This window comes from Somniosus microcephalus, chromosome 6 (genome assembly GCF_052327205.1).
Source record: "Somniosus microcephalus isolate GS21.2 chromosome 6, FLI_Smic_1.0, whole genome shotgun sequence".
Classification (NCBI taxonomy): domain Eukaryota; kingdom Metazoa; phylum Chordata; class Chondrichthyes; order Squaliformes; family Somniosidae; genus Somniosus; species Somniosus microcephalus.
In genome coordinates, this window is record NC_140992.1 from 28,842,575 (window position 1) to 28,863,170 (window position 20,596).

Genomic DNA, 20,596 nt, shown 5'->3' on the forward strand with positions numbered 1-20,596 from the left:
TCCAGCATTTTCTGTTATTTTGAGTAAATGAGGCTGCTGCCATTGGGTGAAGCAGGTTATTGAGAGCAGAAAAAGCAGCAAGTTAAAAAAAATTCTATTTGGTGCACTCTAATGTGATGGATATGTGCTAAACTTCCATATTTGTTTATGGGTGAAGGGGAAACTTGCCAGTCATCCCTAATGACTACATTTATTCTTTCTTGTTTATGAAAGTGTGTATCTTCTGTTCAAAATAATTCATTGTGCTACAACAATTTTCTTTAAATGTAGATCAGCAAAGGAAGCAGAAGAGAAAATTAAAAAAGCCTTGGAAAAAGGAGAAAACCTTCCTACAGAAGCCAGATTTGACTCCAACTGTATCACCCCAGGTAATGCCCAGTTAGAACATCATCTTCAAACTAAACAAATCCATTGCGGATTACAAATTATTGAATAGAATAAGATAGTGGCATAAATTTATTTCCTGTAAATAGGTAAGCGCTTACATTTGTGGAATAATTTATTTCCAGGAAGTCAAATTTTCCCATGATTTGAATATCTGTCAAACCTAGATTCCGGAAGCTTGGCAACCTCATTCATCTTTTGTGGTACCAAACAAACTTCACTGGATTGATTTCCCAGCCGCATTGAGTTTCTTATCTCATCTGAGGCAGCAATCGGGACAGGGAGACTGCACAGGAAGATAAAAATCAGTCTGAGTTTCCTGTTCTGTTGCTAATCGACAAGGAGTATTTTGGATTTGAATTGATGCCTTCCATGGTACAATAGCCCACCAACAGAATGTCTCGGCTCACATATAAACAAAATAACCTTTTTGGAAAGGCATTAATGGGTTGTGGATGCCCAGGAAACCGCATTTCTGTATGAGTTAGCGCATTTCTTTAAAATAGATTTTTAAGTCATTAATATGCAACGTTAGTTCCAGCACAAAAACTTTGGTGTCTTCTAAATGCTCCACCTACTTTGAGGAGTGGGGAAACCTCACAACATATTAAGAGCTACCAACTAATAGGCAACATTGTAACCTTTAATGGGAGCTGAAACTGCCAGAAGATTTAGTAACAGGTAGTCTATTCAAAAAGCGAAGTACAGGAAACTTTGTGTTATCCGGAGGCTAAATGTCCGGCAAGCTCGCGCCACCGGCAAAAATCAGGAGCCGTTATTTTTCTTTTCGTTGCTTTTTTTTTCCCCCAGTCAGGCACTGCAAGGTCTGTAACTATAGCAACAGCTTCAGCTAGAGACGCTTGCAGCTGCAGCCGACTGTTTAGAAGCTGTTGCTAAGCAACAGTGTTTGTTGTCAGATACAGAGATGAAAACCTCCGCATGCTTCAACATTCGAGCTGGAGTGTCCGGCAATTTTGAGGGAATGGCAACAGTTCGGTCCCGTCGGTGCCGGATAGCACAAAGTTTCCTGTACTGCAGATTCTGGAAATATGAAACAAATCAATTGTAGGTTTGTTTTCTAGTGCAAAGCTTCACCACACCCAGAAACATCTACATAACAATAGAATTTATTTTGGGAAAGAAATCTTGCATTAACTTGAAAAGACATGGAGCAAGCACTGAAATTCATTTTCAATGACTGTGCTAATTGCTCGCAGCCCGTTTTGGGAAAAAAAGTCTTGATACCCTTTTCCCATTGCATGTATTCTTAAGTCCGTGTGTTTGGTGTCACTTAAGAATTCTTAAAATCTTCTTAGTCCAATTGGAAGTTAGTTCATTAAAACTATATAGCAAGCCATTTTTAGTTTTTAAAGGTAGGAATTTAAGGTCTTGGATGAGCCCCAAACTCTCAGTTGGACAATGAAATAGGGGAGGGGGGAGCCTAATCCTGGTACAGTATTTGCAGAAGTATTATGTGTTGTCAAATGTTCATACCTCAATTTGCGATAAACACAATAAACCTAATTTGTCAATACAATTCATCTTTCACAGCATCAAAGTAGAATTCTACTTTTGGGTTCTCCATTGGCTGTCATTTAATATTTAAGCTCAGCGACTCTCATTCATACAGCCTGTACAGGAACAGCAGCAGAGCACTTCTCTTTTTGTTATGAAGGGCTGGGGACGGGGGAAGAGAGAGAATTAACTGAGCTTTAATAATGATTTCTAAAGCTCCACCCTTGTTGCAGGGCAGATGCATTTTTGAGAATCTGTTTTTTGAGATTTTTTTTTTGTGCTGTGCCTGTTTAGACAAAATAGGGTTTTTCATTTCTTGTATGTTCTGTTTTTGTTTCAGGCACTGCTTTTATGGCCAGGTTACATGAGCAACTAAAATATTTTGTAAACATGAAGATTTCAACTGACAAATCCTGGGAAGATGTGACTGTGTACCTGTCAGGTCATGAGGTAATTAAATACTAAGCAGCCCAAAATTGTCCCTTTCCGCAAATTGAAATTCCTAGTGGATGGGGAAAAAACACTTTCTAAATTGATATTAAAGTAGACCGTCAAATGTTCATTTCCGAAGGAATCCTGCTAAAGGCCAGCCTTACTTAAAAAAAAATTAGTAATCAGAAAATACAAACTAGAAAATTATATTGGAAAAGATGAGCAAATATATGCAGTAGATTTACTTGTCATTACTATCAAAATGCCCTGGGGTCTTCTGTTTATTCTACATTTGTTACCAATTGGAATCTAGTTTACCAATTTGGCCAGCATAATGCAAGATATTATGTTAACGTGCTTCATGCAAGTAATTTCATTGTATTCAGAACTATATTTATTCATGATACTTGGGTTTCTTGGCATAAATGTTAATCTAATATATAAGTAGATGCTCACATGTGTCTATTTTTATATTTTTGGTACATTTTTGTGCTCAATACTGTATGGAATGGTACACTTTTCCATTTTCAATGCCCACAGTCCTAAAGTGCCCCTGTGTAGCAGGGTTGCATGCAGAGTAAAGTTTTCTCTGCACTGCTCTAATAATGTCCTGAATTACAACCTCCGAAAAGCATCTCTTACTGTACCAGCATGAATCTTGTGGCCTCGAGACTGTCAATTTGTGTTTAAAAGAGCAATGTTTTGTTCTGGAGCCATGCCTAATAGGAGAAACTGAATGAAGACTAGCCAGAGTTGCTTTGCGTGAAACCATTACAGCCATTGGAGCAGGAGTGTACCAACTTTTTGTCGTTGTGGGACTTGGGTCTACACTATGAAGCTTTGTGGGCCATACTACTGTTTCCATTAATTTGGATGTATCTCAAGGTGCAGATATTAACAGATTTTGGTGTTTTAATTTGTGATCTATACACCAATGAGGCTATTACACTAATAGCTCTATGTACACTAGAGGACACTAAAAATATCCCAACACTGGACAAACAGGGGGCTATAGCGGGGGAGGAGCTAATCACGATTAAAATCACTAAGGAGATGGTACTCGGTAAGATAATGGGACTTAAGGTGGATAAAGCCCCTGGACCTGATGGCTTACATCCTAGGGTCTTGAGAGAAGTAGTGGTAGGGATTGCGGATGCATTGGTGGTAATTTTCCAAAACTCCCTGGATTCAGGTAAGGTCCCAGCAGATTGGAAAACTGCTAATGTAATGCCCTTATTTAAAAAGGGAGGTAGACAAAAGGCTGCAAACTATAGACCAGTTAGCCTAACATCTGTGGTTGGTAAAATGTTGGAGTCCATTATTAAGGAAGCAGTAACAGGACATTTGGAGAAGCATAATTTAATCGGACAGAGTCACCATGGTTTTATGAAGGGGAAGTCATGTTTGACAAATTTGCTCGAATTCTTTGAGGACGTAACAAACAGGGTGGATAAAAGGGAACCAGTGGATGTGGTGTATTTGGACTTCCAAAAGGCATTTGACAAGGTGCCACACAAGATTACTGCACAAGATAAAAAATCACGGGATTGGGGGTAATATACTGGCATGGGTGGAAGATTGGCTATCTAACAGAAAACAGAGAGTTGGGATAAATGGTTCATTCTCGGGTTGGCAATCAGTAACAAGTGGTGTTCCGCAGGGGTCAGTGCTGGAACCCCAACTCTTTACAATCTATATTAACGATTTGGAGGAGGGGACCAAGTGCAACATATCCAAGTTTGCTGACGATACAAAGATGGGAGGGAAAGCAGTGAGTGAGGAGGACATAAAAAAACCTGCAAAAGGACATAGACAGGCTAAGTGAGTGGGCAGAAATTTGGCAGATGGAATATAATGTTGGAAAGTGTGAGGTTATGCACTTTGGCAGAAAAAATCAAAGAGCAAGTTATTATCTAAATGGAGAGAAACTGCAAAGTGCTACAGTACAAAGGGATCTGGGGGTCCTGGTGCATGAAACACAGAAGGTTAGTATGCAGGTACAGCAGGTGATCAGGAAGGCCAATGGAATCTTGGCTTTTATTACAAGGGGGATGGAGCATAAAAGCTGGGAAGTCTTGCTTCAGTTATACAGGGTACTGGTGAGGCCGCACCTGGAATACGGCGTACAGTTTTGGTTTCCATATTTAAGAAAAGATATACTTGCTCTCGAGGCGGTTCAGAGAAGGTTCACTCTGTTGATTCCGGAGATGCGGGGGTTGACTTATGAGGAAAGGTTGAGTATGTTGGGCCTCTACTCATTGGAGTTCAGAAGAATGAGAGGCGACCTTATCGAAACATAAGATTGTGAGGAGGCTTGATCGGGTGGATACGGGGAGGATGTTTCCACTGATGGGTGAGACTAGAACTAGGGGGCATAATCTTAGAATAAGGGGCTGCCCTTTCAAAACGGAGATGAGGAGAAACTTCTTCACTCAGAGGGTAGTAAATCTATGAAATTTGCTACCTCGCAGAGCTGTGGAAGCTGCGACATTAAATAAATTTAAAACGGAGATAGACAGTTTCCTAGCTGATAAGGGAATTAGGGGTTATGGGGAGCGGGCAGGGAAGTGGACGTGAGTCTAGGTTCGGATCAGCCATGATCCTATTGAATGGCGGAGCAGGCCAGAGGGGCCGTATGGCCTACTCCTGCTCCGACTGCTTATGTTCTTATGTAACCACCAGTCCAAGAAATTGAAACAGGAGCAACTAGTGAATAAGGAATTTAAGCACAAATAGAATTGAGTTGTCTCAACTTGATGGGCCAGTTGCCTGGGCTTGGGGGTTGCATGTAGTCCATGGGCTCTAGTTTGCAAACTCCTGCACTAGAGAGAGACTTTTATCCTTTCAGTCGATGCTGGATCTAGAGATGGAAAGACAACATTTCAACACTCCGATACCAAGTCCTTCGGTCTTTGATAGTTAAGCTGTTGGATTTTAATCAGATAGCTTTTTTCACCAGCTAGTGATAGTAACAAATAGAAATACAGTATGTGACTGTTTAAATAGATGTTTCTGTATTATGATATCTTATTTTTATTTTCATTTTGTTAGACCCCAGGAGAGGGCGAACACAAAATCATGGAATTTATTAGAGCTGAAACAAGAAAACCTGATCATGATCCCAATACGAGACATTGTCTATATGGATTGGACGCTGATTTAGTATGTATTAATGCGCGAGAAAAAAATCATATTTTATCTTGTGATAGTGATATATAAAAAAATTTGGTCCCCTCCGCCCTCTCTGCCCCGCCTCCGCCCTCTCTGCCCCCCCCTCCGCCCTCTCTGCCCCCCCCTCCGCCCTCTCTGCCCCCCCCTCCGCCCTCTCTGCCCCCCCTCCGCCCTCTCTGCCCCCCCCTCCGCCCTCTCTGCCCCCCCCTCCGCCCTCTCTGCCCCCCCCTCCGCCCTCTCTGCCCCCCCCTCCGCCCTCTCTCCCCCCCCTCCGCCCTCTCTGCCCCCCTCCGCCCCTCTCTGCCCCCCCCCCGCCCTCTCTGCCCCCCCCCTCCGCCCTCTCTGCCCCCCCTCGCCCTCTCTGCCCCCCCCTCCGCCCTCTCTGCCCCCCCTCCGCCCTCTCTGCCCCCCCTCCGCCCTCTCTGCCCCCCCTCCGCCCTCTCTGCCCCCCCTCCGCCCTCTCTGCCCCCCCTCCGCCCTCTCTGCCCCCCCCTCCGCCCTCTCTGCCCCCCCTCCGCCCTCTCTGCCCCCCCTCCGCCCTCTCTGCCCCCCCTCCGCCCTCTCTGCCCCCCCTCCGCCCTCTCTGCCCCCCCTCCGCCCTCTCTGCCCCCCCTCCGCCCTCTCTGCCCCCCCTCCGCCCTCTCTGCCCCCCCTCCGCCCTCTCTGCCCCCCCTCCGCCCTCTCTGCCCCCCCTCCGCCCTCTCTGCCCCCCTCCGCCCTCTCTGCCCCCCCTCCGCCCTCTCTGCCCCCCCTCCGCCCTCTCTGCCCCCCCTCCGCCCTCTCTGCCCCCCCTCCGCCCTCTCTGCCCCCCCCTCCGCCCTCTCTGCCCCCCCTCCGCCCTCTCTGCCCCCCCTCCGCCCTCTCTGCCCCCCCTCCGCCCTCTCTGCCCCCCTCCGCCCTCTCTGCCCCCCCTCCGCCCTCTCTGCCCCCCCTCCGCCCTCTCTGCCCCCCCTCCGCCCTCTCTGCCCCCCTCCGCCCTCTCTGCCCCCCCTCCGCCCTCTCTGCCCCCCCTCCGCCCTCTCTGCCCCCCCTCCGCCCCTCCTGCCCCCCCTCCGCCCCTCTCTGCCCCCCCTCCGCCCCTCTGCCCCCCCTCCGCCCCCTCTGCCCCCCCTCTGCCCCCCTCCGCCCCCTCTGCCTCCCCCTCCGCCCCTCTGCCCCCCTCCGCCCCCTCCGCCCCCCCTCCGCCCCTCCGCCCCCTCCGCCCCCCCTCCGCCCCCTCCGCCCCCCCTGCCCCCCCTCCGCCCCCCTGCCCCCCCCCTTCCGCCCCCCTGCCCCCCCTCCGCCCTCCCCTGCCCCCCTCCGCCCCCCTGCCCCCCCTCCGCCCCCTCTGCCCCCCCTCCGCCCCCTCTGCCCCCTCGCCCTGCCCCCCCTCCGCCCCCTCTGCCCCCCCTCCGCCCCCTCGCCCCCCCCCCGCCCCCTCTCCCCCCCCTCCGCCCCCTCTGCCCCCCCTCCGCCCCCTCTGCCCCCCCTCCGCCCCCTCTGCCCCCCCTCCGCCCCCTCTGCCCCCCTCCGCCCCCTCTGCCCCCCCTCCGCCCCCTCTGCCCCCCCTCCGCCCCTCTCTGCCCCCCCTCCGCCCCCTCTGCCCCCCTCCGCCCTCTCTGCCCCCCCTCCGCCCTCTCTGCCCCCCCCTCCGCCCTCTCTGCCCCCCTCCCCCTCTCTGCCCCCCCTCGCCTCGCCCCCCTCGCCCCCTCTGCCCCCCCTCCGCCCTCTCTGCCCCCCCTCCGCCCTCTCGCCCCCCCTCCGCCCGCTCTCTGCCCCCCCTCCGCCCTCTCTGCCCCCCCTCCGCCCTCTCTGCCCCCCTCCGCCTCTCTGCCCCCTCCGCCCTCTCTGCCCCCCCTCCGCCCTCTCTGCCCCCCCTCCGCCCTCTCTGCCCCCCCTCCGCCCTCTCTGCCCCCCCTCCGCCCTCTCTGCCCCCCCCTCCGCCCTCTCTGCCCCCCCTCCGCCCTCTCTGCCCCCCCTCCGCCCTCTCTGCCCCCCCTCCGCCCTCTCTGCCCCCCTCCGCCCTCTCTGCCCCCCTCCGCCTCTCTGCCCCCCCTCCGCCTCTCTGCCCCCCTCCGCCCTCTCTGCCCCCCTCCGCCCTCTCTGCCCCCCCTCCGCCCTCTCTGCCCCCCTCGCCTCTCTGCCCCCTCCGCCCTCTCTGCCCCCCCTCCGCCCTCTCTGCCCCCCCTCCGCCCTCTCTGCCCCCCTCCGCCCTCTCTGCCCCCCCTCCGCCCTCTCTGCCCCCCCTCCGCCCTCTCTGCCCCCCCTCCGCCCTCTCTGCCCCCCCTCCGCCCTCTCTGCCCCCCCTCCGCCCTCTCTGCCCCCCCTCCGCCCTCTCTGCCCCCCCTCCGCCTCTCTGCCCCCCCTCCGCCCTCTCTGCCCCCCCTCCGCCCCTCTCTGCCCCCCCTCCGCCCTCTCTGCCCCCCCTCCGCCCTCTCTGCCCCCCTCCGCCCTCTCTGCCCCCCTCCGCCCTCTCGCCCCCCCTCCGCCCTCTCTGCCCCCCCTCCGCCCTCTCTGCCCCCCCTCCGCCCTCTCTGCCCCCCCTCCGCCCTCTCTGCCCCCCCTCCGCCCTCTCTGCCCCCCCTCCGCCCTCTCTGCCCCCCCTCCGCCCTCTCTGCCCCCCCTCCGCCCTCTCTGCCCCCCCTCCGCCCTCTCTGCCCCCCCTCCGCCCTCTCTGCCCCCCTCCGCCCTCTCTGCCCCCCCTCCGCCCTCTCTGCCCCCCCTCCGCCCTCTCTGCCCCCCCTCCGCCCTCTCTGCCCCCCCTCCGCCCTCTCTGCCCCCCCTCCGCCCTCTCTGCCCCCCCATCCGCCCTCTCTGCCCCCCTCCGCCCTCTCTGCCCCCCCTCCGCCCTCTCTGCCCCCCCTCCGCCCTCTCTGCCCCCCCTCCGCCCTCTCTGCCCCCCCTCCGCCCTCTCTGCCCCCCCTCCGCCCTCTCTGCCCCCCCTCCGCCCTCTCTGCCCCCCCTCCGCCCTCTCTGCCCCCCTCCGCCCTCTCTGCCCCCCTCCGCCCTCTCTGCCCCCCTCCGCCCTCTCTGCCCCCCTCCGCCCTCTCTGCCCCCCCTCCGCCCTCTCTGCCCCCCTCCGCCCTCTCTGCCCCCCTCCGCCCTCTCTGCCCCCCCCTCCGCCCTCTCTGCCCCCCCTCCGCCCTCTCTGCCCCCCCTCCGCCCTCTCTGCCCCCCTCCGCCCTCTCTGCCCCCCCTCCGCCCTCTCTGCCCCCCCCCGCCCTCTCTGCCCCCCCTCCGCCCTCTACTGCCCCCCCTCCGCCCTCTCTGCCCCCCCTCCGCCCTCTCTGCCCCCCCTCCGCCCTCTCTGCCCCCCTCCGCCCTCTCTGCCCCCCCTCCGCCCTCTCTGCCCCCCCTCCGCCCTCTCTGCCCCCCCTCCGCCCTCTCTGCCCCCCCTCCGCCCTCTCTGCCCCCCCTCCGCCCTCTCTGCCCCCCCTCCGCCCTCTCTGCCCCCCCTCCGCCCTCTCTGCCCCCCCTCCGCCCTCTCTGCCCCCCCTCCGCCCTCTCTGCCCCCCCTCCGCCCTCTCTGCCCCCCCTCCGCCCTCTCTGCCCCCCCTCCGCCCTCTCTGCCCCCCCTCCGCCCTCTCTGCCCCCCCCTCCGCCCTCTCTGCCCCCCCTCCGCCCTCTCTGCCCCCCCTCCGCCCTCTCTGCCCCCCCTCCGCCCTCTCTGCCCCCCCTCCGCCCTCTCTGCCCCCCTCCGCCCTCTCTGCCCCCTCCCTCCGCCCTCTCTGCCCCCCCTCCGCCCTCTCTGCCCCCCCCTCCGCCCTCTCTGCCCCCCCTCCGCCCTCTCTGCCCCCCCTCCGCCCTCTCTGCCCCCCTCTCCGCCCTCTCTGCCCCCCCTCCGCCCTCTCTGCCCCCCCTCCGCCCTCTCTGCCCCCCCTCCGCCCTCTCTGCCCCCCCTCCGCCCTCTCTGCCCCCCCTCCGCCCTCTCTGCCCCCCCTCCGCCCTCTCTGCCCCCCCTCCGCCCTCTCTGCCCCCCCTCCGCCCTCTCTGCCCCCCCTCCGCCCTCTCTGCCCCCCCTCCGCCCTCTCTGCCCCCCTCCGCCCTCTCTGCCCCCCCTCCGCCCTCTCTGCCCCCCCTCCGCCCTCTCTGCCCCCCCTCCGCCCTCTCTGCCCCCCCTCCGCCCTCTCTGCCCCCCCTCCGCCCTCTCTGCCCCCCCTCCGCCCTCTCTGCCCCCCTCCGCCTCTCTGCCCCCCCTCGCCTCTCTGCCCCCCTCCGCCCTCTCTGCCCCCCCTCCGCCCTCTCTGCCCCCCTCCGCCTCTCTGCCCCCCCTCCGCCCTCTCTGCCCCCCCTCCGCCCTCTCTGCCCCCCCTCCGCCCTCTCTGCCCCCCCTCCGCCCTCTCTGCCCCCCCTCCGCCCTCTCTGCCCCCCCTCCGCCCTCTCTGCCCCCCTCCGCCCTCTCTGCCCCCCCTCCGCCTCTCTGCCCCCCTCCGCCCTCTCTGCCCCCCCTCCGCCCTCTCTGCCCCCCTCCGCCCTCTCTGCCCCCCCTCCGCCCTCTCTGCCCCCCCTCCGCCCTCTCTGCCCCCCCTCCGCCCTCTCTGCCCCCCCTCCGCCCTCTCTGCCCCCCTCCGCCCTCTCTGCCCCCCCTCCGCCCTCTCTGCCCCCCCTCCGCCCTCTCTGCCCCCCCTCCGCCCTCTCTGCCCCCCCTCCGCCCTCTCTGCCCCCCCTCCGCCCTCTCTGCCCCCCCCTCCGCCCTCTCTGCCCCCCTCCGCCCTCTCTGCCCCCCCTCGCCCTCTGCCCCCTCGCTCTGCCCCCCCTCCGCCCTCTCTGCCCCCCTCCGCCCTCTCTGCCCCCCTCCGCCCTCTCTGCCCCCCCTCCGCCCTCTCTGCCCCCCCTCCGCCCTCTCTGCCCCCCCTCCGCCCTCTCTGCCCCCCCTCCGCCCTCTCTGCCCCCCCTCCGCCCTCTCTGCCCCCCCTCCGCCCTCTCTGCCCCCCCTCCGCCCTCTCTGCCCCCCCTCCGCCCTCTCTGCCCCCCCTCCGCCCTCTCTGCCCCCCCTCCGCCCTCTCTGCCCCCCCTCCGCCCTCTCTGCCCCCCCTCCGCCCTCTCTGCCCCCCCTCCGCCCTCTCTGCCCCCCCTCCGCCCTCTCTGCCCCCCTCGCCTCTCTGCCCCCCCTCCGCCCTCTCTGCCCCCCCTCCGCCCTCTCTGCCCCCCCTCCGCCCTCTCTGCCCCCCCTCCGCCCTCTCTGCCCCCCTCCGCCCTCTCTGCCCCCCCTCCGCCCTCTCTGCCCCCCCTCCGCCCTCTCTGCCCCCCCTCCGCCCTCTCTGCCCCCCCCTCCGCCCTCTCTGCCCCCCCTCCGCCCTCTCTGCCCCCCCTCCGCCCTCTCTGCCCCCCCTCCGCCCTCTCTGCCCCCCCTCCGCCCTCTCTGCCCCCCCCTCCGCCCTCTCTGCCCCCCCCTCCGCCCTCTCTGCCCCCCCTCCGCCCTCTCTGCCCCCCCTCCGCCCTCTCTGCCCCCCCTCCGCCCTCTCTGCCCCCCCTCCGCCCTCTCTGCCCCCCCTCCGCCCTCTCTGCCCCCCTCCGCCCTCTCTGCCCCCCCTCCGCCCTCTCTGCCCCCCCTCCGCCCTCTCTGCCCCCCCTCCGCCCTCTCTGCCCCCCTCCGCCCTCTCTGCCCCCCCTCCGCCCTCTCTGCCCCCCCTCCGCCCTCTCTGCCCCCCCTCCGCCCTCTCTGCCCCCCCTCCGCCCTCTCTGCCCCCCTCCGCCCTCTCTGCCCCCCCTCCGCCCTCTCTGCCCCCCCTCCGCCCTCTCTGCCCCCCCTCCGCCCTCTCTGCCCCCCTCCGCCCTCTCTGCCCCCCCTCCGCCCTCTCTGCCCCCCCTCCGCCCTCTCTCTGCCCCCCCTCCGCCCTCTCTGCCCCCCCCTCCGCCCTCTCTGCCCCCCTCCGCCCTCTCTGCCCCCCCTCCGCCCTCTCTGCCCCCCCTCCGCCCTCTCTGCCCCCCCTCCGCCCTCTCTGCCCCCCCTCCGCCCTCTCTGCCCCCCTCCGCCCTCTGCCCTCGCCCCCCTCCGCCCTCTCTGCCCCCCCTCCGCCCTCGCTCTCTGCCCCCCCTCCGCCCTCTCTGCCCCCCCTCCGCCCTCTCTGCCCCCCCTCCGCCCTCTCTGCCCCCTCCGCCCTCTCTGCCCCCCCTCCGCCCTCTCTGCCCCCCCTCCGCCCTCTCTGCCCCCCCTCCGCCCTCTCTGCCCCCCCTCCGCCCTCTCTGCCCCCCCTCCGCCCTCTCTGCCCCCCCTCCGCCCTCTCTGCCCCCCCTCCGCCCTCTCTGCCCCCCCTCCGCCCTCTCTGCCCCCCCTCCGCCCTCTCTGCCCCCCCTCCGCCCTCTCTGCCCCCCCTCCGCCCTCTCTGCCCCCCCTCCGCCCTCTCTGCCCCCCCTCCGCCCTCTCTGCCCCCCTCCGCCCTCTCTGCCCCCCCTCCGCCCTCTCTGCCCCCCCTCCGCCCTCTCTGCCCCCCCTCCGCCCTCTCTGCCCCCCCTCCGCCCTCTCTGCCCCCCCTCCGCCCTCTCTGCCCCCCCTCCGCCCTCTCTGCCCCCCCCTCCGCCCTCTCTGCCCCCCCTCCGCCCTCTCTGCCCCCCCTCCGCCCTCTCTGCCCCCTCGCCTCTCTGCCCTCCGCCCTCTCTGCCCCCCTCCGCCCTCTCTGCCCCCCCTCCGCCCTCTCTGCCCCCCCTCCGCCCTCTCTGCCCCCCCTCCGCCCTCTCTGCCCCCCCTCCGCCCTCTCTGCCCCCCCCTCCGCCCTCTCTGCCCCCCCTCCGCCCTCTCTGCCCCCCTCCGCCCTCTCTGCCCCCCCTCCGCCCTCTCTGCCCCCCTCCGCCCTCTCTGCCCCCCCTCCGCCCTCTCTGCCCCCCCTCCGCCCTCTCTGCCCCCCCTCCGCCCTCTCTGCCCCCCCTCCGCCCTCTCTGCCCCCCCCTCCGCCCTCTCTGCCCCCCCTCCGCCCTCTCTGCCCCCCCTCCGCCCTCTCTGCCCCCCCTCCGCCCTCTCTGCCCCCCCTCCGCCCTCTCTGCCCCCCCTCCGCCCTCTCTGCCCCCCTCCGCCCTCGTCTGCCCCCCCTCCGCCCTCTCTGCCCCCCCTCCGCCCTCTCTGCCCCCCCTCCGCCCTCTCTGCCCCCCCCTCCGCCCTCTCTGCCCCCCCTCCGCCCTCTCTGCCCCCCCTCCGCCCTCTCTGCCCCCCCCTCCGCCCTCTCTGCCCCCCTCCGCCCTCTCTGCCCCCCCTCCGCCCTCTCTGCCCCCCTCCGCCCTCTCTGCCCCCCCCTCCGCCCTCTCTGCCCCCCCTCCGCCCTCTCTGCCCCCCCTCCGCCCTCTCTGCCCCCCCTCCGCCCTCTCTGCCCCCCTCGCCCTCTCTGCCCCCTCCGCCCTCTCTGCCCCCCCTCCGCCCTCTCTCTGCCCCCCCTCCGCCCTCTCTGCCCCCCCTCCGCCCTCTCTGCCCCCCTCCGCCCTCTCTGCCCCCCTCCGCCCTCTCTGCCCCCCCTCCGCCCTCTCTGCCCCCCCTCCGCCCTCTCTGCCCCCCCTCCGCCCTCTCTGCCCCCCCTCCGCCCTCTCTGCCCCCCCTCCGCCCTCTCTGCCCCCCCTCCGCCCTCTCTGCCCCCCCTCCGCCCTCTCTGCCCCCCCTCGCCCTCTCTGCCCCCCCTCCGCCCTCTCTGCCCCCCCCTCCGCCCTCTCTGCCCCCCCTCCGCCCTCTCTGCCCCCCCTCCGCCTCTCTGCCCCCCCTCCGCCCTCTCTGCCCCCCCTCCGCCCTCTCTGCCCCCCCTCCGCCCTCTCTGCCCCCCCTCCGCCCTCTCTGCCCCCCTCCGCCCTCTCTGCCCCCCCTCCGCCCTCTCTGCCCCCCCTCCGCCCTCTCTGCCCCCCCTCCGCCCTCTCTGCCCCCCCTCCGCCCTCTCTGCCCCCCCTCCGCCCTCTCTGCCCCCCCTCCGCCCTCTCTGCCCCCCCTCCGCCCTCTCTGCCCCCCCTCCGCCCTCTCTGCCCCCCCTCCGCCCTCTCTGCCCCCCCTCCGCCCTCTCTGCCCCCCCTCCGCCCTCTCTGCCCCCCCTCCGCCCTCCTCTGCCCCCCCTCCGCCCTCTCTGCCCCCCCTCCGCCCTCTCTGCCCCCCTCCGCCCTCTCTGCTCGCCTCTGCCCCCCCCTCCGCCCTCTCTGCCCCCCCTCCGCCCTCTCTGCCCCCCCTCCGCCCTCTCTGCCCCCCCTCCGCCCTCTCTGCCCCCCCTCCGCCCTCTCTGCCCCCCCTCCGCCCTCTCTGCCCCCCCTCCGCCCTCTCTGCCCCGCCCCTCCGCCCTCTCTGCCCCCCCTCCGCCCTCTCTGCCCCCCCTCGCGCCCTCTCTGCCCCCCCTCCGCCCTCTCTGCCCCCCTCCGCCCTCTCTGCCCCCCCTCCGCCCCTCTCTGCCCCCCCTCCGCCCTCTCTGCCCCCCCTCCGCCCTCTCTGCCCCCCCTCCGCCCTCTCTGCCCCCCCCTCCGCCCTCTCTGCCCCCCCTCCGCCCTCTCTGCCCCCCCTCCGCCCTCTCTGCCCCCCCTCCGCCCTCTCTGCCCCCCTCCGCCCTCTCTGCCCCCCCTCCGCCCTCTCTGCCCCCCCTCCGCCCTCTCTGCCCCCCTCCCGCCCTCTCTGCCCCCCTCCGCCCTCTCTGCCCCCCCTCCGCCCTCTCTGCCCCCCCTCCGCCCTCTCTGCCCCCCCTCCGCCCTCTCTGCCCCCCCTCCGCCCTCTCTGCCCCCCCTCCGCCCTCTCTGCCCCCCCTCCGCCCTCTCTGCCCCCCCTCCGCCCTCTCTGCCCCCCCTCCGCCCTCTCTGCCCCCCCTCCGCCCTCTCTGCCCCCCTCCGCCCTCTCTGCCCCCCCTCCGCCCTCTCTGCCCCCCCCTCCGCCCCTCTCTGCCCCCCCTCCGCCCTCTCTGCCCCCCTCCGCCCTCTCTGCCCCCTCGCCCTCTCTGCCCCCCTCCGCCCTCTCTGCCCCCCCTCCGCCCTCTCTGCCCCCCCTCCGCCCTCTCTGCCCCCCTCCGCCCTCTCTGCCCCCCCTCCGCCCTCTCTGCCCCCCCTCCGCCCTCTCTGCCCCCCCTCCGCCCTCTCTGCCCCCCCTCCGCCCTCTCTGCCCCCCCTCCGCCCTCTCTGCCCCCCCTCCGCCCTCTCTGCCCCCCCTCCGCCCTCTCTGCCCCCCCTCCGCCCTCTCTGCCCCCCTCCGCCCTCTCTGCCCCCCCTCCGCCCTCTCTGCCCCCCCTCCGCCCTCTCTGCCCCCCCTCCGCCCTCTCTGCCCCCCCTCCGCCCTCTCTGCCCCCCCTCCGCCCTCTCTGCCCCCCCTCCGCCCTCTCTGCCCCCCCTCCGCCCTCTCTGCCCCCCCTCCGCCCTCTCTGCCCCCCCTCCGCCCTCTCTGCCCCCCCTCCGCCCTCTCTGCCCCCCCTCCGCCCTCTCTGCCCCCCCTCCGCCCTCTCTGCCCCCCCCTCCGCCCTCTCTGCCCCCCCTCCGCCCTCTCTGCCCCCCCTCCGCCCTCTCTGCCCCCCCTCCGCCCTCTCTGCCCCCCCTCCGCCCTCTCTGCCCCCCCTCCGCCCTCTCTGCCCCCCTCCGCCCTCTCTGCCCCCCCTCCGCCCTCTCTGCCCCCCCTCCGCCCTCTCTGCCCCCCCTCCGCCCTCTCTGCCCCCCCTCCGCCCTCTCTGCCCCCCCTCCGCCCTCTCTGCCCCCCCTCCGCCCTCTCTGCCCCCCCTCCGCCCTCTCTGCCCCCCCTCCGCCCTCTCTGCCCCCCCTCCGCCCTCTCTGCCCCCCCTCCGCCCTCTCTGCCCCCCCTCCGCCCTCTCTGCCCCCCCTCCGCCCTCTCTGCCCCCCCTCCGCCCTCTCTGCCCCCCTCGCCCTCTCTGCCCCCCCTCCGCCCTCTCTGCCCCCCCTCCGCCCTCTCTGCCCCCCTCCGCCCTCTCTGCCCCCCCTCCGCCCTCTCTGCCCCCCCCTCCGCCCTCTCTGCCCCCCCTCCGCCCTCTCTGCCCCCCCTCCGCCCTCTCTGCCCCCCCTCCGCCCTCTCTGCCCCCCCTCCGCCCTCTCTGCCCCCCCTCCGCCCTCTCTGCCCCCCCTCCGCCCTCTCTGCCCCCCCTCCGCCCTCTCTGCCCCCCCTCCGCCCTCTCTGCCCCCCCTCCGCCCTCTCTGCCCCCCCTCCGCCCTCTCTGCCCCCCCTCTCCGCCCTCTCTGCCCCCCCTCCGCCCTCTCTGCCCCCCCCTCCGCCCTCTCTGCCCCCCCTCCGCCCTCTCTGCCCCCCCCTCCGCCCTCTCTGCCCCCCCTCCGCCCTCTCTGCCCCCCCTCCGCCCTCTCTGCCCCCCCTCCGCCCTCTCTGCCCCCCCTCCGCCCTCTCTGCCCCCCCTCCGCCCTCTCTGCCCCCCTCCGCCCTCTCTGCCCCCCCTCCGCCCTCTCTGCCCCCCCTCCGCCCTCTCTGCCCCCCCTCCGCCCTCTCTGCCCCCCCTCCGCCCTCTCTGCCCCCCTCCGCCCTCTCTGCCCCCCCTCCGCCCTCTCTGCCCCCCCTCCGCCTCTCTGCCCCCCCTCCGCCCTCTCTGCCCCCCCTCCGCCCTCTCTGCCCCCCCTCCCGCCCTCTCTGCCCCCCTCCGCCCTCTCTGCCCCCCCTCCGCCCTCTCTGCCCCCCCTCCGCCCTCTCTGCCCCCCCTCCGCCCTCTCTGCCCCCCTCCGCCCTCTCTGCCCCCCCTCCGCCCTCTCTGCCCCCCTCCGCCCTCTCTGCCCCCCCTCCGCCCTCTCTGCCCCCCCTCCGCCCTCTCTGCCCCCCCTCCGCCCTCTCTGCCCCCCCTCCGCCCTCTCTGCCCCCCCTCCGCCCTCTCTGCCCCCCTCCGCCCTCTCTGCCCCCCTCCGCCCTCTCTGCCCCCCCTCCGCCCTCTCTGCCCCCCCTCCGCCCTCTCTGCCCCCCCTCCGCCCTCTCTGCCCCCCCTCCGCCCTCTCTGCCCCCCTCCGCCCTCTCTGCCCCCCTCCGCCCTCTCTGCCCCCCCTCCGCCCTCTCTGCCCCCCCTCCGCCCTCTCTGCCCCCCTCCGCCCTCTCTGCCCCCCCTCCGCCCTCTCTGCCCCCTCGCCCTCTCTGCCCCCTCCGCCCTCTCTGCCCCCCTCCGCCCTCTCTGCCCCCCCCTCCGCCCTCTCTGCCCCCCCTCCGCCCTCTCTGCCCCCCCTCCGCCCTCTCTGCCCCCCCTCCGCCCTCTCTGCCCCCCCTCCGCCCTCTCTGCCCCCCCCTCCGCCCTCTCTGCCCCCCTCCGCCCTCTCTGCCCCCCCTCCGCCCTCTCTGCCCCCCCTCCGCCCTCTCTGCCCCCCCTCCGCCCTCTCTGCCCCCCCTCCGCCCTCTCTGCCCCCCCTCCGCCCTCTCTCCTCCCCCCTCCGCCCTCTCTGCCCCCCCTCCGCCCTCTCTGCCCCCCCTCCGCCCTCTCTGCCCCCCCTCCGCCCTCTCTGCCCCCCCTCCGCCCTCTCTGCCCCCCTCCGCCCTCTCTGCCCCCCCCTCCGCCCTCTCTGCCCCCCCTCCGCCCTCTCTGCCCCCCCTCCGCCCTCTCTGCCCCCCCTCCGCCCTCTCTGCCCCCCCTCCGCCCTCTCTGCCCCCCCTCCGCCCTCTCTGCCCCCCCTCCGCCCTCTCTGCCCCCCTCCGCCCTCTCTGCCCCCCCTCCGCCCTCTCTGCCCCCCCTCCGCCCTCTCTGCCCCCCCTCCGCCCTCTCTGCCCCCCCTCCGCCCTCTCTGCCCCCCCTCCGCCCTCTCTGCCCCCCCTCCGCCTCTCTGCCCCCCCTCCGCCCTCTCTGCCCCCCTCCGCCCTCTCTGCCCCCCCTCCGCCCTCTCTGCCCCCCCTCCGCCCTCTCTGCCCCCCCTCCGCCCTCTCTGCCCCCTCCGCCGCCCTCTCTGCCCCCCCTCCGCCCTCTCTGCCCCCCCTCCGCCCTCTCTGCCCCCCTCCGCCCTCTCTGCCCCCCCTCCGCCCTCTCTGCCCCCCCTCCGCCCTCTCTGCCCCCCCTCCGCCCTCTCTGCCCCCCCTCCGCCCTCTCTGCCCCCCCTCCGCCCTCTCTGCCCCCCCTCCGCCCTCTCTGCCCCCCCCTCCGCCCTCTCTGCCCCCCCTCCGCCCTCTCTGCCCCCCTCCGCCCTCTCTGCCCCCCCTCCGCCCTCTCTGCCCCCCCTCCGCCCTCTCTGCCCCCCTCCGCCCTCTCTGCCCCCCCTCCGCCCTCTCTGCCCCCCCTCCGCCCTCTCTGCCCCCCCCTCCGCCCTCTCTGCCCCCCCTCCGCCCTCTCTGCCCCCCTCCGCCCTCTCTGCCCCCCCTCCGCCTCTCTGCCCCCCTCCGCCTCTCTGCCCCCCCTCCGCCCTCTCTGCCCCCCCTCCGCCCTCTCTGCCCCCCCTCCGCCCTCTCTGCCCCCCTCCGCCCTCTCTGCCCCCCCTCCGCCCTCTCTGCCCCCCCTCCGCCCCTCTCTGCCCCCCCTCCGCCCTCTCTGCCCCCCCTCCGCCCTCTCTGCCCCCCCTCCGCCCTCTCTGCCCCCCCTCCGCCCTCTCTGCCCCCCCTCCGCCCTCTCTGCCCCCCCTCCGCCCTCTCTGCCCCCCCTCCGCCCTCTCTGCCCCCCCTCGCCGCCCTCTCTGCCCCCCCTCCGCCCTCTCTGCCCCCCCTCCGCCCTCTCTGCCCCCCCTCCGCCCTCTCTGCCCCCCCTCCGCCCTCTCTGCCCCCCCTCCGCCCTCTCTGCCCCCCCTCCGCCCTCTCTGCCCCCCCTCCGCCCTCTCTGCCCCCCCTCCGCCCTCTCTGCCCCCTCGCCCTCTGCCCCCCTCCGCCCTCTCTGCCCCCCCTCCGCCCTCTCTGCCCCCCCCTCCGCCCTCTCTGCCCCCCCTCCGCCCTCTCTGCCCCCCCTCCGCCCTCTCTGCCCCCCCTCCGCCCTCTCTGCCCCCCCTCCGCCCTCTCTGCCCCCCCTCCGCCCTCTCTGCCCCCCCTCCGCCCTCTCTGCCCCCCCTCCGCCCTCTCTGCCCCCCCTCCGCCCTCTCTGCCCCCCCTCCGCCCTCTCTGCCCCCCCTCCGCCCTCTCTGCCCCCCCTCCGCCCTCTCTGCCCCCCTCCGCCCTCTCTGCCCCCCCTCCGCCCTCTCTGCCCCCCCTCCGCCCTCTCTGCCCCCCCTCCGCCCTCTCTGCCCCCCCTCCGCCCTCTCTGCCCCCCCTCCGCCCTCTCTGCCCCCCCTCCGCCCTCTCTGCCCCCCCTCCGCCCTCTCTGCCCCCCCTCCGCCCTCTCTGCCCCCCCTCCGCCCTCTCTGCCCCCCCTCCGCCCTCTCTGCCCCCCCTCCGCCCTCTCTGCCCCCCCTCCGCCCTCTCTGCCCCCCCTCCGCCCTCTCTGCCCCCCCCTCCGCCCTCTCTGCCCCCCCTCCGCCCTCTCTCTGCCCCCCCTCCGCCCTCTCTGCCCCCCCTCCGCCCTCTCTGCCCCCCCTCCGCCCTCTCTGCCCCCCCTCCGCCCTCTCTGCCCCCCTCCGCCCTCTCTGCCCCCCTCCGCCCTCTCTGCCCCCCCTCCGCCCTCTCTGCCCCCCCTCCGCCCTCTCTGCCCCCCTCCGCCCTCTCTGCCCCCCCTCCGCCCTCTCTGCCCCCCCTCCGCCCTCTCTGCCCCCCCTCCGCCCTCTCTGCCCCCCCTCCGCCCTCTCTGCCCCCCCTCCGCCCTCTCTGCCCCCCCTCCGCCCTCTCTGCCCCCCTCCGCCCTCTCTGCCCCCCCTCCGCCCTCTCTGCCCCCCCTCCGCCCTCTCTGCCCCCCTCCGCCCTCTCGCCTCTCTGCCCCCTCCGCCCTCTCTGCCCCCCCTCCGCCCTCTCTGCCCCCCCTCCGCCCTCTCTGCCCCCCCTCCGCCCTCTCTGCCCCCCCTCCGCCCTCTCTGCCCCCCTCGCCCTCTCTGCCCCCCCTCCGCCCTCTCTGCCCCCCCTCCGCCCTCTCTGCCCCCCCTCCGCCTCTCTGCCCCCCTCCGCCCTCTCTGCCCCCCCTCCGCCCTCTCTGCCCCCCTCCGCCCTCTCTGCCCCCCCTCCGCCCTCTCTGCCCCCCCTCCGCCCTCTCTGCCCCCCCTCCGCCCTCTCTGCCCCCCCTCCGCCCTCTCTGCCCCCCTCCGCCCTCTCTGCCCCCCCTCCGCCCTCTCTGCCCCCCCTCCGCCCTCTCTGCCCCCCCTCCGCCCTCTCTGCCCCCCTCCGCCCTCTCTGCCCCCCCTCCGCCCTCTCTGCCCCCCCTCCGCCCTCTCTGCCCCCCCTCCGCCCTCTCTGCCCCCCCTCCGCCCTCTCTGCCCCCCCTCCGCCCTCTCTGCCCCCCCCTCCGCCCTCTCTGCCCCCCCTCCGCCCTGCTCTGCCCCCCTCCGCCCTCTCTGCCCCCCCTCCGCCCTCTCTGCCCCCCCTCCGCCCTCTCTGCCCCCCTCCGCCCTCTCTGCCCCCCTCCGCCCTCTCTGCCCCCCCTCCGCCCTCTCTGCCCCCCCTCCGCCCTCTCTGCCCTCTTCTGCCCCCGCCTCTCGCCCTCTCTGCCCTCTGCCCCCTCCGCCCTCTCTGCCCCCTCCGCCGCCCTCTCTGCCCCCCCTCCGCCCTCTCTGCCCCCCTCCGCCCTCTCTGCCCCCCTCCGCCCTCTCTGCCCCCCCTCCGCCCTCTCTGCCCCCCCTCCGCCCTCTCTGCCCCCCCTCCGCCCTCTCTGCCCCCCCTCCGCCCTCTCTGCCCCCCCTCCGCCCTCTCTGCCCCCCCTCCGCCCTCTCTGCCCCCCCTCCGCCCTCTCTGCCCCCCCTCCGCCCTCTCTGCCCCCCCTCCGCCCTCTCTGCCCCCCCTCCGCCCTCTCTGCCCCCCCTCCGCCCTCTCTGCCCCCCTCCGCCCTCTCTGCCCCCCTCCGCCCTCTCTGCCCCCCCTCCGCCCTCCTCTGCCCCCCCTCCGCCCTCTCTGCCCGCCCCTCCGCCCTCTCTGCCCCCCCTCCGCCCTCTCTGCCCCCCCTCCGCCCTCTCTGCCCCCCCTCCGCCCTCTCTGCCCCCCCTCCGCCCTCTCTGCCCCCCCTCCGCCCTCTCTGCCCCCCCTCCGCCCTCTCTGCCCCCCCTCCGCCCTCTCTGCCCCCCCTCCGCCCTCTCTGCCCCCCTCCGCCCCTCTCTGCCCCCCCTCCGCCCTCTCTGCCCCCCCCCTCCGCCCTCTCTGCCCCCCCCTCCGCCCTCTCTGCCCCCCCTCCGCCCTCTCTCTGCCCCCCCCCCTCCGCCCTCT

General features: G+C 69.2%; 1 protein-coding gene across 1 annotated transcript in view; it reads left to right on the top strand.

The window, feature by feature from the left end:
* The window catches only part of xrn1 (5'-3' exoribonuclease 1), a 144,801-nt gene that overhangs the window by 21,950 nt on the left and 102,255 nt on the right, over positions 1 to 20,596 (top strand). The window contains exons 3-5 of the mRNA XM_085989602.1: positions 271 to 368; positions 2,240 to 2,349; positions 5,383 to 5,547. Coding sequence (XP_085845728.1) covers positions 271 to 368; positions 2,240 to 2,349; positions 5,383 to 5,547 — 373 coding nt within the window. The remainder of the gene's footprint in view (positions 1 to 270; positions 369 to 2,239; positions 2,350 to 5,382; positions 5,548 to 20,596) is intronic.